The 18,236-nt window shown below is 44.9% G+C and overlaps 1 protein-coding gene across 6 annotated transcripts; it reads left to right on the forward strand.

Annotated features, from left to right (window-relative positions):
* Positions 1-1,733: 1,733 nt before the first annotated feature.
* slc39a11 (solute carrier family 39, member 11) lies at positions 1,734-18,227 on the forward strand. 6 transcript variants are annotated; one of them, XM_088359429.1, is made up of 10 exons: positions 1,734-1,834; positions 2,460-2,577; positions 2,649-2,687; positions 4,849-5,007; positions 10,232-10,361; positions 14,076-14,234; positions 15,951-16,020; positions 16,658-16,756; positions 16,829-16,987; positions 17,196-18,227. In XM_088359429.1, exons 2-10 carry the CDS (start codon positions 2,470-2,472, stop codon positions 17,272-17,274), a joined length of 1,002 nt encoding a protein of 333 aa, XP_088215555.1. In that variant the 5' UTR covers positions 1,734-1,834; positions 2,460-2,469; the 3' UTR covers positions 17,275-18,227. The 6 variants fall into 6 exon arrangements, with proteins under 6 accessions (XP_088215555.1, XP_088215559.1, XP_088215558.1 ...); XM_088359431.1 differs by lacking the exon at positions 1,734-1,834 and adding an exon at positions 1,859-2,016 and having other exon boundaries at positions 10,232-10,340; XM_088359428.1 differs by lacking the exon at positions 1,734-1,834 and adding an exon at positions 1,860-2,016.
* Positions 18,228-18,236: the final 9 nt, after the last annotated feature.

The raw sequence follows: 18,236 nt of genomic DNA on the forward strand, positions 1-18,236 counted from the left end.
TGCTCGATTCTCGAGTCGTCACCATTACCGCTACCAAGCACCGATACCGCTAGTACTTTCAATGCATAAAATGACAGACGAGCTCATTTGTCAAGGCCAAATGAGCATTGAGTAGAAGCGGCAGGCAATTTTGGGAAGGTTAACAGGCGAGACGGACTTCTCGAGCTCTCTTTTGTATTGGAAAACACTCGTTGTGTTTGATACGACGTCACGTCATGGATGATGCAGACAGTGACGTGGTCATGAACAAGTTGGCGGGGAATCTGCGTCAGCGTCCGATATAACACAAAGACGCAGCAATGTCGCGCTTGGCTGGGCTCTGTGTGAAAGACGACAGGCGGATAAAAAGCGCAGGGCTTGATTAACCTTCCAACACGCCCAGTCCCACCCTCTCAAAGGTCTCCTACTGGACATCCTCCTCTTTTCTCAAAGCCAACTTCATCTTTGGGGCTTTTCATTCTCTGCTTTCTTGGCTAATGTGCAAAAAGCATCCACACAAAAGTCCATCTGCAATTATGTTTTGCCCGATTGAATTGACTGGCTAATGCCATTTTCCTGCAATATGTCCCAAGGGGGGAACATTTGAAACCTATTGGAGACGAGAGAGAAATAAAGAAGGGATATATAGTACGTTTGTCATGCAGTGAAAGGAGACATGCAGTTTTGTCTCATGATGCACCTGGCATCCCCCAACAACTACAGACATCTTGTTTTGTCTCCCAGAAGATTGATCATGCAATATCCGACAGACAGGAACAATGTCTTCCTTCTTATCCTCGCGCTAAAACAACAATTGGGTGAAATGACCACGAATAACCATTTCTTTTTTTAACGTGCGTTATTTTAGTACAATAGGTAACTGAAGGAGAAACGTGTTTGCTTAAAGACGATGCCAAACCAAAATGCAGTATGTTGCTAGTGTGACTGACTGCAGTAAAAGAAACACAAGAGGTTGGTAGATGTTCAATGTCATTTATTTGCGAGCTCCTTGTGGACCACCATCAAAATGTAAACATTGACATTGCACTTTATGAATGATGTTCCAAACAGACAATCTACAGAACAAATGAAATGATGAAGACCAAGGCACACTGCAATAAATGTTGATTTATGTCTACCGTAACAATTCCGTCAGGTTTGCATCACACTAATAACAACACTATATCATTCAGAGTAACAAGTAGCAACATATATATATATATATGTATATATGTATATGTATTTAAATATATACTGTTTTGTGCAAAGACGCATTTCTCGACTTTGTGATGGCACCAAGATGCATCTGACTTTGTGATAGTGGTGAACAGATCTCACTCAGTCAAGTGGTCACAGACAGACTATTTAAACTGGGGTTGGATAAAGCAGACCTTACATAGAAAGCACTTCATTTACATCCATCCATCCATCCATCCATCCATCCATCCATCCATCCATCCATCCATCCATCCATCCATCCATCCATCCGTCCATCCGTCCATCCGTCCGTCCGTCCGTCCGTCCGTCCGTCCGTCCGTCCGTCCGTCCGTCCGTCCGTTCATCCATCCATCCATCCATCCATCCATCCATCCATCCATCCATCCATCCATCCATCCATCCATCCATCCATCCATCCATCCATCCATCCATCCATCCATCCATACGTCGATGTAGTGACTCCATCAGTGTCGCTTTCCCTTTAAAAATGGCGAAGGCATCGGCGATGACGTCAAATGCCTCTGGCGAATCAAATGCATTAAAAGGCGGGGCTAAACTGTCGTAGACACGTGTACCGGGAAGTAGGAAGTAAATACAGTACAGGGGTGCGAGATCAAGTCAAATCGGAGGCCAGGAGGTGAGATATGGTCATATAGATGTTTTTAAGACCAAAAAAAACAAAAAAGTTTAGAGCTATTGCATGCATTTCGGAATAAAGACCTACTAGGAATAGTATGAGGAAGTCGAGTTGTGACCGTTGAAACTATGCGGTAATGCTGTATCCAAGTTAACTTATTGGCCAGGATCCATGTTGAAAAGGCAAGAAATACGTGACTTATTAAGCCAGGCATTGCAGTGTCAAAGCGTGCCGAAGGAGTTCACGTGTTGTTTGCTTTGCAAGAGTATGAATGAAATACCGTAAGGTACTGTGCAAGCTACTGAAAGAAATGTGGAGATAGAATATCCTTTGCTTATTTGACACTTGTGCTGATTGAGGTGCGTTTTCTGAGCCACACAAATGCAAATGACAAAGACATTGGAGGCGAAGGCAAACTAGGGTGGTTCAACAGCCTTTAGTTGCGCTGCGTGCACAAACAAACCGACAGACAAGTAGGCCGGCCGGAGCTTTCCAAGTACGTAGGCCGAAGCTTTCCAAATACGTATGTTGATTGAAGGGGCTGACATCTTCCCAGGTTTGTCTGAAAAGTTGCTTTGCCTGCCTGCCTGCCTTCAATCCAGGCCCTTTTTGTGTATGGGTCCAGGTGCGGCACAATGATCGAAGGCTACTCCCCTGTGGCCCAGGCGCTGATGGGGACTCTTTTGACCTGGGGTCTAACGGCTGCCGGGGCTGCCATGGTGTTTGTTTTCTCCGCTCGACAGGTTTGTTCAGTGGCAGGAAGTTCTTTGTGCGAATAAGCTTGATTTCAATGCCACTCCTCTGCCTTGTACAGAAGCACATCTTGGATGGAAGTTTAGGATTTGCAGCAGGGGTGAGTGGCCTTCTCTTCTCTTCTCTTCTCTTCTCTTCTCTTCTCTTCTCTTCTCTTCTCTTCTCTTCTCTTCTCTTCTCTTCAATATTGGTGGGAAAATGAAGCTTTAAATATGGCTTCATGAACCACTTTTCCACTCTGGGTTTGAACTTCAGTGTCTGACTATAATAAAGTTGTATTTCTAGAGATGTGCAGGCATGCCCTATTTGGAATAAATCAAAATGTAAAAAATCTCAGATTGCAATTGCTTCCTCTGGATCTGATGTGCAGTAATTATCCGGATTGTTGAATATTGGCCCTGATTACCGGTAATTGAATGATAATGACGTTCAGAGAGTAGCTCTTAGTCCAATCTTAATTAAAATAATGACCTCTTCTGATTACATCTTTGAAGATGTTAAATACACATCCATGTACGTATGTCAGAAGAATATGAAGTCTCGTCACATTTGAAAGAGAGTTCCAACTTGAATGGCGTGATTTATTCAAAGTGACAAACTCAACTGTTGTGAATATTTTTTAGAAGGAGCCATTATTATGGTCCCTTGCATTTTCTTCTTTTAGGATGTCACATCCATATTGAAATCAGTTCCGTTTCGATTCCGTTGAGCTTCTAACAGTCGCATTGATGTTGTGGCAAAATATTGTATTCCCTGGCATCTCACCCTCTCCGCCTACAACTCTACTTAAGCTAATAAATGTGTTTAATGAACCTACATTGCCCATGGTGGCATATCTGTTTATGTCACTTCATGTTGCGCAAGAGAGAGCGAGAGACGTGTTTTGTCCCCTGAACACGCTATGCAATTTGTAAGTGGGCTCTTGTACGGATGTGTTCTAGTTCAAGAGCTGGATTTAGGAATTATACGATCGTAAATTTCCACAATTTCCAGACGTCAGATATCATTCATACCTTTTTTTTTTTGTCTTTTCTTTCTTCAACATATATAGTAGGGCGGACTGGAACAAAATCAAATGTATTCTTACGGACTTCTCAGGGGATACGGGAAACATTTTGTCTCGGTGGTAGTTCAAGATAAGCAGGAAAGGAAGCAAATTGTCTTCTGAGAGAAGGTTTGACTTAATGAATTGCCACTTCAGAGTTGAGATATGGTGTCGGGATTTGAAAAAAGCAGCAATTTGTTGTCATTTGGTCGAATCCATCAATTTAATTGCCACTTGTCATGGTCCGAGTGCTTCTCTGTCGACTATTCATTTCGATTCAAACCGACTCGCTTATCGAGGAATTAAGTCCAACTTCTGCAACTGAGCGCAAATCAATCTTTGTTCTCCTGTTCAAGGTGGTGCACGTTGCACCAACATACTTCAAAAGCTTGGCAATTAGAATGCAATAATAGATTCACTTTTGCCATTGACTCTTTGAGCTTTTGCATAAAGATGAAACAGTTGAAGTGTGTGGCATTCTTCCGAGGTTAGAGGGGAGCCCTGAGCGCAATGTAAATGATCTTTGAGGAAGGAAAAGGAACACCAAGCAGAAGATTGGATGAATAAATTAGTCCGTTGTATTTGCGTTGACTAAATCCGTCACGAGGTAAAGCGCAAGGCTTTATTAGCTCAGGGAAATGAATCGGTGGATGACGGTGGGAGAAAAGGGAACGACGTACGTAGAATCGTGTCATTTTCATTTTGGCTCCTCTTGAGCTTAAAAACATTGACGTGCTCTCTTGTCAGGATCAGCATGTATCGTGAAAAAAGCATTTTGATGCAAAAAGAACACCAAGCTATTAGGAATAAATGACTGCGTGGACATCCACTTAAGATGATCCTACAAATGTGCAAAGAGAGCATACGGGACGTCCAGCCAGCTTGAATGGTGCCACGCGTTGTACCTTCCAGGTCAAGATGAAGTGCAGTGACGACATTTTATTTTGTATCCATCCATTCTTGTTGGAAATGATTGGCATCACATGCTACCGTCATCCGTACGTACACTTGGCGGTGAGAGAGAGAGAGAGAGAGAGAGAGAGAGAGCGAGAGAGAGAGAGACACACACACAGATGCAAGATGGATTGCGCAATGCTCAGTGCTGCGATTCGCCATCCAAGCCCATCAGTGATTGGTGGCAAAAATAAAAAAATAAAAACCCAGCCCAAGCCAAAACCTGAATCCTTTTGACTTGACCTTTTTTGTCCTTGCCCAGGTGATGTTGGCCGCTTCCTATTGGTCATTGCTGGCGCCGGCAATCGACATGGCCGAGGATTCTGGGAAGTACGGCTCATTTGCTTTTCTGCCCGTGGCCGTTGGCTTCACACTCGGGGCGGCTTTTGTTTACTTGGCTGATCTGGCCTTGCCCTTCTTGGTAAGAATCTCATCTCCTCTCATAACTGATGCATGGACTGAGTTAAGCTTCAAATAAAACTACAACTTGATCGGAAAGGTACATAAAACAAAACTTAAATACTGCAAATAGATTTATTATAAATGAGAAATACATTTATTATAAAAAAATACCTATTTTCATCAAAGTATCTACTTAAAAAAATCTTTTGATTGACTTGTTTACAAACCAGTATTGTTTTTGAATTTCAGAGTGTGACTGTTGCAGCCCTCATCACAGCAGGCCAGCTAGCGTGCCTGCTGCGCATATAAAAAAAAAAAAAAAAAAAGCCTGCTGAGTTTCCCATTATCAATAGATAAAACGTGCCACCGTGTTATAGACACAAGACCGGGCTTCCCCAAAATAAAAAATATGTATGTAGCGGAGAACAGCTGTTGCCTTGAGCTTCTCTGGTCACATTAGGACACAAGCAATGACACAAATTGTATATGAAGGAGTGTCTGACACGTCACTTGTCACGCACTTTTATGAAATATGACGCACACTCCAGTCCACAGAGCACACGCAAACGCTTTACCAAAGGAGGAGGAAAATCCCATTGCTTATACACTGCAGAGCCATTCTTGCCCTCCCTCCCTTGCTCGCTATGTGCGCTTACTTCTCTTTGTTTGTTTGTTTGTTTGGACACTCACTTGCAGGTGTGCGTGCGGTACCACAAATGAGCTCGCTCGGCATCCCTCTGGTCGTTTGGATCCTTTGAAATTGGTTCCTCTGGTCCCAGAAAGTCTCATTGCTAACCTTCAAATTCACCGGCCACACGCACTTTTCCAATTCCCGTAATATGTTCCGTCCAATGTCATTGACGCTGGCCATTGAATGGATGGAGACCCGTCGGTTGGTGCCATGCTGTTAGTTGAATTATGGAGTCTGTGTAGAAGGAACGGCGAGATGTGGGAGCTTGTTATGCTTGAAGCAAATTGCAGATGGAACTGAATGCTACTCTATTGTGTGGACTCCGAATGGATGTCATTGAATCGAAATGGGTTGTTTTCTTGAGATTTGGTTGACTTGAGGTTGCTTGTATTTCTTAGTAAATGGCTTGCTGCTGCGATCGACTCATTGGAACTCTTTTTGACGGATGCTTTCTCCTCGTGACATCATGAGCCGCAGTCCTCTCGGTATTCTTCTTCTTCTTCTCTTCCGTCTGCCCTTTCGTGATCTGGTTCCATGGCGACTGTAAGGGCAATGTTGAGCTGCGCTAATAGCAAGCATGAAATCGTGGGGGGGGGGGGGGCAAATGGTGTTTGGACAGCTGCTGGTGGCCTCTTTTTTAACGCGGATGAAAAGGAGGAAGGAGAAAAAGATCGATCGTCCATAAGCTTAGGGGTTGGGGGTGAAAAGGTGAGGGCGTGATGGATGGATTGATTGGTTGATGACTTCTGCTTAGCTGCACTTTGTCGTACCTCCCTCTTCCTTGTCCATCTCTTGCCGTACAGAGAATTGAAATTATTTTCATGCATCGCTGTCCTTTGTATTTCACCCTACAAGAACTTTGGTCAACAAATGGAGCATGATGTCATTTGGCCAACTGCACAGAATGAGCGAGCAGTGGTTGCCGCGTCTGGAGTTGTTTTATTCCAGAGTGAGCAAATTCAATATTTGGGCATGATTACTCAGGCTCAAAGTTGACGCTGCGTGACAAAAGGAAGTTTTTATTGATGTCACGCTTGCAGTCGAATTAACAGCCGGAGCAGCAAATTAATACAATCAATGCTCGGGACTTCCTGTCCCACAGCATGAATGCTTCGATTTAAAGACACAGTTTAGTCACGCTACTTAAGCCAGGAGAGCAGAGCAGAGCAGAGCAGAGCAGAGCAGAGCAGAGCAGAGCTTCCAATGTTTCCAACATGGTTTCGGCCAGCGCAATTTCCAATTTGAAACGACTTCAGTTGAATGTTTTTTGTTTGAAATCTCAGCCTGTTTAATTGATGAATTAGCTGGCTGTTAATACCATGCTAGCTTTCAACATTGCCATCATTCTTAATCCCCCAAATCCCTTTTGTCACATATCAAAATCATGACCAGTCGGGCTCGCTAACACCAATGATATACGTATAGACTGGCCGGCCGACCGACCGACCGAGCGGTCTCTGACCCGCTCTTCACCGTGGCAGCCGCCCGCCATTTAGGATAAGTGTCTGGTTGTAGAGCGCTGCCATACCAGATGTGAGCATCGTGTGTGAAAACACTATTGAGTAGCCTCCAGTCGGACTTGTCATCATCCCTTGGAATAATTCCCATTATCTTAATTTCTAAAAGAGGACGAAATAAAGCAAGCTCCCATTAGCATTCAAAGAACTAAAGAGAATCATTTGAACGTTTTAGTGCATTACCGCTAAGTGCACAGCAACCTTGTAATTGCCATGTTTTGTTTTGTTCTTTTCTGAATTCTGCCTCATGATTGGCCAGTCAGTGTGTGTGTGTGTGTGTGTGTGTGTGGGCCTGTTTTGACAAATAAAAGAAATGAGTTCAAATGAGGCTGAGTCAACGTCATGTGGCGTTTGGGTCGGGACTGGCATTTATTGCATAGCGCCGATGCATTAGTAATAGCTTTCGCTTCGTATTGTGTTTGTTTGCGTAAACCCTTGTCTTGTCTTGAGTTGTGAAAGCTTTTCCTAAATTCCCATCATCAGACGTCATGACAGTTGCATCATTAACTGAAATCGTTTATTATTGAGTCGTCAAGGACAAGCCAGATGGCTCCTTTCACTTCCACAGCGTGCGTGGAACCAATTCCGCTTTCAACTACGATGCTGGGAGCTGTCATGTCTTCCTAAGATTCAAGAGTTAAATCCATCTGCTAAAGACTGGATGACTGTTTTGTCAAGTCAAGTCAATCAATACTTATTGCGCCTGATTCTCTTGCGGCTACCAAAGCGGGCCACACGTAGAGGAACCGTCGGAACAGTTCCACATGACGCACTCTGGTCAATTGCAGAGCATTTGCTGGGAATGGATGGCTAATGGCAGTCATGCCTGATTGCTGTGTATGTGTGTGAATGCAGTCTGGAGGGGAGGGGGGGGGGGCTTCGCAGGTAGTGGCAGTCCGTCCGGTATAAGCCTCCCTATGATTCATGCAGCCGGCAGTCTTTCTCCACCTCATTTATTCACAACATGGACACAGAGCTCACGCTCCATATTGAATATCACTTTACAAACGACAGCATGTGTGTGCGCGCGGGCGGGCGGGCGGGCGCTGTGTTTTTCCTATCGCGCTGGCTGTCGTCTGCCTTTGTTGAATAATCATTGTTGTCTGAAATGTCAACGTGCAAACTCGGTGGCCTTCAGAGACACAATGGAAATTCTGCATGTGTTTTTTAGTCACGCCGCAGGGGTGTCAAACTCATTTTTGAGACTGGTCAAATATTTGAAAATGATGCACGGTAGTAAAGATTGCTAGCAATCAATATCTGTCGTTTTTCAAAGTGATATTTTAGTATTGACACGTGAACTCAATGCCGAATTTGTCTTTGCGGCAGGCCATGTGTTTGACACCCAGCGGGTCACACTCGTATTTCCCATCCCCCCCCAAAATAGGCTTTTCAAAACCTGCGTTATCATTTCAAAAGTATCACTTTGAACCTGGATGGAAAAGGATTCCCAATTGGTTTCCACTTTTCAGCCAGACGCTTGCATAGCTTAGCGGAGGGAGTCAAAGCTCTGAGCACTGCTTTGATGGCTCCGTATTGAGATGAAAGTCGTCCTTGCGGCTCCTTTGCCCTCACGGAATACTTCGCCTTTGCCCCTATCATTGGCACAATACTGTTTTGAGAAGCGACTGACTGGTGCATGAAAATCACCTTTTCGTGGCTGTTGGACGCCATCATTATTTGGACTTTAATGGGGTGAGACATAGATTTCAAATATATCTTTTTGTCATCATCACCTGACGTTGTGTAACAAATAGAAAGCAAAAAAGAAAAGAAAATGACTCTTTTGCGCAGCACAAAGTCCTGCATTGACATCAATGCTGTTGACTGCTCATTTGAGTTGATTCTGTACGGTTCAATATTCTTCTTTGTCCGACTGACGGACACGAGCGGAGGAAATCAAGTGAGTGCTTTGACAAAACGCCATCGGGGCATCTGTCAGTGTCAACATGCGTCCCATCTTCCCCTGGCAATATAAACATGGCTTGACTTTTGACGGGGGCTTGAAGGAACGTCTCATAACGCAACAGAAATAAACGCACGTTCATCTCGTGAGCGTCTCCACCTTGTAATTAACAGAGGTGGCTAATTGCTTTTTTGGAAAAAAAAAATAAAAATGGGCAAAATAGCTGATGCTTTATAGTGAATCATTTATTCCAGATGGTATCTCACTCATGAACCTCGCCCGCCTTTGTGCGTTTGCTTCAATTCATTTGCATGTGCTCATTTCAGCCTCACTCACGTGTTTGTCCTTAAACTTTTCCTTCAAAAATATGCTCAAGCTTTTGTCATATTTTACGATGGGGCACTTTTCAGGATGCTGCTCCATCCTAATTATCCCCAATATTGATGTCAACGGGATTTCCACCCTATTACACACACACACACACACACACACACACACACACACACACACACACACACACACACACACACACACACACACACACACACACATATATATAATGCGGTGTGCTCCGCCGCGTATTCAAAATTCATCTGTGTCCATTTAAAAGCTCATTAATTAGGAGAGTGGCATGTTTGAATACCTGGCAGGGAGGGCGCCCTTTGCATTAGCATTTGCCATGCCCACGCGGACTGGTGCTGTCATCTATGATGAGGCCATCCTAAATGATTGATTCCAAAAATGACACATGGGCAGTACAGAAAAGAGAAACAGATGACAATTTGAAATGTTTCATTTGCGATATTTGAATTGCCTCTTTTCTATTGTATTGTAACTTTGAACCCAGGGAAAGAAGAAAGGCAGTTGAGTTGCATTAATGTGTCATCATAAGCTTTTGCAAGGCCATGAAATGTTTTTAACGATTGAGTCACTCTTACTCGTTTACCAAGAGGACCGACCGCGCAACTAATCATTTGCTAAAGGACACAGCGTGATCCTCTTTGTTCTTTTCCATTGAATTGCTGTTTTCAGAAAATGACATGCATTCGGAGATGAAATGTTGCTTTTCTATTGTATGAGGCTGTTTTGTTCTTCATGTACACTTTGATCCCCCCCCCCCCCTCCACAGGGTGCGTCTGCCGACCCCAACGTGGCCTTGGCTCTTGCGTCGGAATCCAAGATTGTAAAAGAGAAGGAGGAGGTTTATCCATTTTCCGAATCTCAAGCCATCAAGTTAGGTAGAGCTGGACTTCTTACAGGCAAGCCCACCCACCCTTCCTTCATATACCCACCCGCCCAAAAAAAAAAAAGCCTCATCTTCACGAGCATGCTTCTGTGATGGCTTCTTTCCTTTCATCTCGTCGTAACTTTTGAAATCTATGTCCCATGCTGATTGTGTGTCCTAACATCCGCTGAATTGCATCCAGACTGGGCTGTTTGAAAGCTGGACTTGAAGTCCTCCCTCCCTCAGTGAGTTGCCACCTGCGCTGCAAAATCAAGCCAAGTGGCAGCTGGCCGGCCGGCCAGCGCTGATGATCCCCTTTGCCGCAAACACAATTGGGATGGCGGCAGACGAGGTGTTTTATAGCTCAGCGGCGATGTGGTCTTATGTGCCGACAGCCACAAGAAGAAGGGCTCATTAGACAGACCCTCAGGGCTCCCATTGTCACCAAGCATTTGGTTGACACGAGTGCGTGCGCGCAGTTGGGGAAGCCAGTCATACCCACCATTTGGCCCTGCACAATGATGCCATATTGGTCCTTTTCATGATGTGGATGACTTTGAATCAGTTCTTGCACTTCCCAGAATGAGCTTAGTTCTGCTGCTGGAAAGATGAGAACAATGCACGAGTGAATTGTGTTAGAGTTAAAAAGAACATGGACTATGCTCTTCATACATAATCCATGACAGTGGTTTTCAAACTATCATTTCATCAATCCACATATTCATGCCCGAACCAAAACAATGCCTCCTCTATATGTGTTATGTTCTATACGCTTTGGTTTATGATCGGCTCCGTTTTTTTTTCCTCTCTCTCTCTCTCTGTCTCGCTGTGTCTCTCTGTCTCTCTCGCTCTTCCATTGCTTTCAAACGCTGCTCAACTTGTACTCATCCATGTGTTCTGCTGAAGCGCTTCTTTGTTGCGTTTGAATGATGGCGAGATGGTTGCTGGTGGGTGCCGCCTTATTTCACCACTTGTGACTGTGGATGATGTCTTTTGAACGTCGTATTGTCGTCTTAACGCTGCTTTCCCCCCCCCCCCCCCCCCGCCATCACAGAAGAATAACCAAATCCGTACGCGGTCATTTTCTTATCCAATGTGTGGTATATGAACGTGGCTGGTTTGGACTGCCTTTTTCTGCCTTTTCCTCTTTCACTGGAGTGACCCTCCGAGTAATAACGCTTTTATGATGCCAAGCGTTCGTTTGCCCCTGAAATGTGTCAAAATAGGAGTTTACAAATCAAACTTCCCAAGTGCTGCTGCATCCAATGACATGACATGACATGCCATGGCAAAATATGCGTGACTTGCTTCTGCATATGAAATGAGTTACTATAGAGCAAGACACTGCAGCATATGAATAACCGTAATTCTTCTTTCCCCCCCCCCCCCCCTTTCCCCGTTTTGTACATTGACTGCAAATTACTGCTTCGTTGCCTGGCAACATTGGTCAAAAAGCACACGGAGGGAGTATAGGTGATTTAGTGGCCCCATTAGCTCTCCTCTACTACTTGTGATTTTGTCACTGTCTGTCTGTCTGTCTGTCACCAAAGCAGCCGATGTGTCATGTTCCACCACCATTTTGCTGTGCATTATTGGGAGAGTTCAGCAATTCACTTGAGAGTACATTAAGCGGTAGGAGCTGGGGGGGGGCGAAACAAATGAGCCGTCAGTTCCAGCCTGGACTGGCGCAAGCTTTACCCACCCAGCTGAGGTTCACATCCTTGCTTCTTTGTCTTCAATTTGTGGATGTTTCATGCCTCCGTCCGAGCGACTCGCTGATGACTTTGCTTGCGCCTTTGCTCTCGGACAGTCGATCAGAAAGTCAGCTCCGCTTTGGCTCATCTCCCCGCCCGTCCTTTTGTCTCCTTGCCGTATTTATCACCGGAGCGTTACTGGGGTTTGTTTCATTAGTTTCCCCCCTATATCTTATTTCTTCAAGCCACAGAGGCGGTTTAGACAGTTCGCATCGCTGTGAGAACGTTTTTTTTTTTTTCTTCTTTTTTTTTTTGGGAACACCACAGTCCCGTGGCGAACAATACAAGGGCCGTCTTCACTGGGACGAGACGTTCACTCACTCTTAAGGCATCCATCCTCCTAGTTTCACATGCCCTGTGCTCCATGTTCTTCTGGAGGAATAGATGAATCGGGGGGAGAAAGAAAAGAAAAAACAAATAGATTGTAGAAAGTCAAACGACTTGCTCGTCCAATTTGGATGGATTTGGTTGGTTGGTTTTGACGTGATAAAAATTCCCCCCCTTTTGACACGAGTGATGCTGGGTGACAATCGAAAAGGTCATCAACTCGATTTGCGTTGCTAAAATGGGATTATTTGTGCCACAAGCTTTGAAAGAAGTCGCCTTGATTGATGAATTGGACGGCAATGTTTTCACCCATGCTAAGATTATTGCTCACTGAAAAGAAAAAGGAGGCTTGTTTTGCTCCGTTGCCATTATATTGATTGATCGTATTCAACCCATCAAGAGCTGGATTGGTAATTGCGTACACAAGAGGAGAGGGTGTGCGACTTCCAAGATGAAAACAGACAGCCTTTGGCAGGCAGGCCAGATTGTTAAGAGCAAATGCACGTCCATCCAAAAGAGATTGGATACAAAGTGACATAGTGCTCGCCACTATTTGCTTAATAGAATGGGTTTTATTCTCGAGGGGGGGGGGGGGGAGCAGAGTGATTCCCTCAAAAGCTTGTAGTTTGTCTGGCAGCGTGACTAAAGCAAACATTTCAAGTCAAGTGTTTGATTAAAAGCAAGGGACGCAACGCATGTCTGTGCATTTACTTTCATTGTCAAGGCTCTTTTCTTGGGAGCAATTCAGATGGCACTCCAGCCAATACAGTCAGGCTTAGGCTTTCTCCGAGGGCTTTTGAAGGATTCATATGATTTGATTGCTTGTCCGGCTGGCTGTCCGTCCTTCTTTCCGTGCCGTGCCGTGCCGTGCCGTGCCGTGCCGTGCCGTGCCCCACCTCTCTCGCATGGATTGCATTTGGAACTTTGAGCTAGAAGTTGTTGAGCTTGTTGTTGGCCACACCTTGGAAGCAAGTGAGTGAGAATGGATCAGCCAGCGCTAGTGTTTATTATCGTGCATTATGGATGTTGAGCAAATCATTTCATGAATCATTCAAACTCCAACTATTTCAGGCACACACAGTATAAGAGTAGCAGCGCCCGCCCGCCTCACCTGGGAGGGAGGACATTGATTCCAGCAAAAGGAGCTTGCGTGCGGATACTTTTACGGGAGCAGAATGGATACCGGAAACTAAACACGTCTGTTGTTAATTTTACGTCAAGAATTGAAAAAGCATCTTACATCGTTTAAAGCTAGCTTCTGTATAAACTTCTTTTATCTGCTGGAGGGATTGTCAACCGGTGGTATTGCAGGTGGTCCGCGAAATCCCAAATGGAAAAGAATGTCAACATTTTTCAAAATAAAATGGATTTAGAATTTGGACTTGAGATCTTTTCCAGCTCATTTTGTAAAGCGTTACAGATGAGAAAAATAGCCTGTATAGGTCGATCCTCCTTGGACCCCAAATCAAATCATATGCCACCAAAGCGGTGCTTCTTGCTTAGAATGGTGCTCCGTTGGCCGAAAGCCCCGATCGAATGCATTAAGACATTTCTTCAGTTCCTATTTTCTTGTGTCTGCTTATTGCCAATGTTTCATCCTAATCGATATTTGGATCATTGTGATATTCCAAGCTATATGATAATACTCTTTTTGTTTCCCGAAACAGAGGAGGGTCTTCAACTCCCCAGGAAGAGAGTATCTCATTGGGGTAACTCAAATGATGAAGAAAGTGAAAACACACATCTGGAAGTGAGGAGCCATTCAGGAAGCAGCTGGAGACGCATCCTTCTCCTCATCCTCGCCATCACTATCCACAACATTCCAGGTGGGAAGATGGGATTTCTGTCCGTTTATGGACACTCCTTCTTATGTGATTGGCTCTGCACTTATGCTACGTATTTATCTGACTGCTATTGCCTTCACTAAAGCTGAAGTCTCTTAAAACTGCCCAAAACTATGATTAGAATGCACTCACCTTCACTTTCTAGTGTATGACAAAAAATGTCCAGCCACGTGAGGGAAAATGGAGCAAAAGCCAGACTCTAAAGCTTCTTAATGTATAGTGAAACTTGGTGTGAAAGTGCAAATAGAGTTTCCAGGGCCCAGTGGTATTTCAGAGCCATCCAGAGAATTGAGTGCAAGGGAAGAGCAGAGCGCAACACACGCACACGCACATCAAGGTGCTTCGTTATGTCAGCCTGGACGGACAGTGGGGAACGGCTCTTAGCCAATGCCTCGTCATTCGAAGTAGTGACGGGACGTGGATGAGGATGATGATGAGGATGATGAAGAGGTCCCTTCAGAAATTTGGATCCTGTTGGATGCTTTCATTTGTCGCCCTTGACAAATTTCATGTGCCTGCCTTCATTTAAGATGCTATTTGTTCAGTAACTTGCTAGTTGCTACATGTGGTCACATTCCTCGTCAATGTCCAATCCCCTAAATAGATTATTGACTGCTTCCCCCCCCCCGCCATGTGTCATCGGTAACCGCAGGAACATGTCGGCAAGAACAAAAGGGGGAGTTATACGTCGGGAAGACTGTGGAGTCTGCCGTGCCTGCACTTGCCCTAAGCAGCCTGGACGCTGCATGTGACATCTTATATGATGACTTGAGTCACTGAAATCACTCCAAGCGAGTCTGTGTCAAAGTGTTGTGTGTTCCAGTAGGTGTTTCGTGCCTCTCGCTAAAAGACAAGTAAAAAGGCAATGCATGCCACGGCGCTGACATTTTAGCTTGCATTGCTTCCGTGAAGTGAAAAGGTAAAAAGGCTCCTCGGCATGAGTGCTCTTCATGCAGCACATTTGATATTGTATGACGCTGGTGACTTAACAGCCTGCGGGTGACACCGCTCTAGCCACTGAAATTAACACGTGTTATCGTTCTAATTAGGCATATGTTTGTGTCATGAATGCTTTTTTTTTTTCCCCCTTCCCGTCTCTCATGTGCCTGTAGGTTTAGATCGTTAACTGTCAACGGGGGAAGATAGCAATGGGGGAATTGGTATATTCAAATCATTTAGCTCAAGCCATCGGTGTCAATCTCAAAGCCCAGGGGCCAGATCTGGCCCAGGGACCAGGTATGGCCCGCCACATCATTTTATGTGGCCCACCCGCAAAGACAAATTGTGCGTGGACTTCATGCGTCAATACAAAATTGCCCAATCGTCTTCACTTTTAAAAAATAGCGAAATTGCTAGCAAATTTTCTTTCGTTCATCTTTTGGAAATATTTGAACAGTTTGTTGTGTAGCCTCTAGTGTATATCCTATAAGGCATTGCCAGTCATAATGGCCCTCCAAAGGAAACGATGACTACAACGCGACCCGCAACAAAAATGAGTTTGACACCCCTGGATGAAGCCATCCCTGAACATAGCTCATTTGGACATTTTGGTTCCTTTTGTAAATTGCCCTCCTGCTGTCTGCTTCTAGTCTTATTAGTCTTATTAGATTAGTCTTATTCTTTTAATCATTTGGCTTGCCGCAATTTTGGAAATGAGCATGATCTTAAAAGGGAAAGATGTCATACTTGTTTGTGCAGAGGGCTTGGCTGTGGGAGTTGGATTCGGGGCCATTGGGAAGACTTCGTCCGCAACGCTTGAGAGTGCCAGGTAGGGCCGCTTAAATGGGGTCAAGTCAGCAACATCTCACGTCTGCCAACATTGACCAATGTAACTCTCAACATTGGGGGGAAGAAATGTTATCGTATGAAAATAATATTCCGGTCGTTAAACATTCTTAGTCTGAGCCATTCCAAAAATGATAGTTGTATTTTTTCACTCATTATTGGCTGATTTGACTTTTTTTTGGCTTTCGTATTAAGATGTGTGCAAGAAAGATTTTTTTCATCCGTTTTTTTGTGGAACCAAGTTTTCAGTATACTGGTATTGGTTAAAAAGTCTGTTGGAAAAACTCCCCACCCAGCTGTCTACTTGTTTCTTGGCGCCACCCTGTGCACGGACGTGGTACTGCAAAGCGCCGAAGTGAATTCTACTGCACTTGTCGAGTTTCTTTTCTGTTATCATTCTGAATACACAGAATTCTGAATACAAGCACAATACAATACACTGAATACAAGCTCTCTTAACTCTCCATCAACATCTTCCTAATCTTGCCATCTGAACCTTGATCTTCTGTGCTTGTTCAGCTGTGTCTCGCAAAAGATAGCGCTTTGGCATCCCGTAGTAGTAGAGCAATTACCGCTGGAAAGAAAATCTCTTCTAGTCTACGTTGTCATAATCCCTGCAGGAATTTGGCCATTGGTATCGGCATCCAGAATTTCCCAGAAGGCCTCGCGGTAAGCTTGCCACTTCGCGGCGCAGGCGTCTCGACGTGGACAGCCTTCTGGTAAAACCCGATTGCCGTCTTCGTGCGTCCGTCACTCAGATGAAGTCAATAACGAGTCCTGGCAATCTGCAGGTACGGCCAGCTCAGCGGCATGGTGGAGCCCATAGCCGGAACGCTGGGCGCCGTCGCCGTGGTGCTGGCCGAACCTCTGCTGCCGTACGCCTTGGCGTTTGCTGCCGGGGCCATGGTTTACGTGGTGGTGGACGACATCATACCCGAGGCTCAAGTCAGGTGAGTCGAGGAGGATGCCGTTCCGTCCCAATCGCTCTCCAATTAGAAACACGTGACTGTGCAAAAAGCAAAGGCAGATGAAGAGTCAAAACAACGAGAATCAAAACGGAGGAGGAGGCGTCCGAATCATTTTGCAAAGGGGGGGGGGGGGAGAAACCCAACCCAACCCAACCCAACACAACTCACTTTCCCCCCTTGTCGCCCATAGCGGTAACGGAAAGCTGGCCTCCTGGACGGCAATCTTGGGCTTTATCGTAATGATGTCGCTAGACGTGGGACTGGGCTGAATCACCGTGGCGACCGGGACCACATCAACAAACAGCCTCCATAGCCGTCCGTCCGTCCGTCCGTCCGTCCGTCATTACATGCCAGACCTCAGTGTCAAAGAAGGGGGACCGCAGGTGTCATATATTTTGTTGAAATGTCAATCATTCGTCTCCCGCAGCGCAACTCGTTGCCATAGAAATCCAAAATGGGACGTCAGCCTAAATGTCACACTCTTGTTATGTTTTAAAAGCAGGCAAATTGATCCTTGCCTTTTTAATGTTGGCTTTTGGATGTGAATTTACCTCTCAAGTTGCTTCGTCAGCATATTTCGGGTGATTCTTTATCTTACTGTGAAGTCGAGGTTGTAGATCTGGACTCCTCGCAAATTGATTGTGTCATTGCCACTTTTCTAAACTTGCCAAAATCAGAAAGCCTCTATGTCTGTCTAAATACATCGAGCTATAACTCGGTGTAGTTTCCCAGTGGCTTCTAATATTCCAGCTTTTGAAACTCCCTTTTTCGGTCAAGAAATGGTCCAGTCTTAAAAGTTACATTTCTCTCAACTTTGGTTTGTTTTAGTTTGAGCTTCCAATTTTGTGGTGATTACCTCATGGCGGTGGCGGCGGCGGCGGCGACATTACTTGAACTCTGTGACCTATTCGATGTTCTTTATTATTCAGCGTAAGGCCTGAAAAGAAGCAGCTGATTATTTCTTTAAAAAGTCTCCAAACACGGTGTAAATCTCCTTTTTACGGACGGTATGCTGAAATATGCCAATTGAAATGTGAGGCTAACGTACAACAATTGTCTCCCCGTCTGCTGTGATGCTGATGAAAACCATCCCAGCTCAATAGTCGTGCCTTCTTTTCGGGTCCTATACTGCCACCTGCTGGCCAAAATTGCCAACAGTTGATGCTGCTTTACATGTGACGATGAATTGTTTATTTCAATAAACAGCCAGTTTCAATAGGAATGATTTATG

The sequence above is a fragment of the Syngnathus floridae genome, chromosome 18 (genome assembly GCF_059516105.1).
Source record: "Syngnathus floridae isolate MCC-2025c chromosome 18, RoL_Sflo_1.0, whole genome shotgun sequence".
Classification (NCBI taxonomy): Eukaryota; Metazoa; Chordata; class Actinopteri; order Syngnathiformes; family Syngnathidae; genus Syngnathus; species Syngnathus floridae.

Excerpts from the sequence above, each read along its gene's own strand:
- slc39a11 (XM_088359428.1), top strand. Across the intron at positions 10,362-14,075 it reads TAGAGCTGGACTTCTTACAG|AGGAGGGTCTTCAACTCCCC; the intron begins GCAAGCCCACCC and ends TTCCCGAAACAG. Across the intron at positions 16,021-16,657 it reads GCAACGCTTGAGAGTGCCAG|GAATTTGGCCATTGGTATCG; the intron begins GTAGGGCCGCTT and ends TAATCCCTGCAG.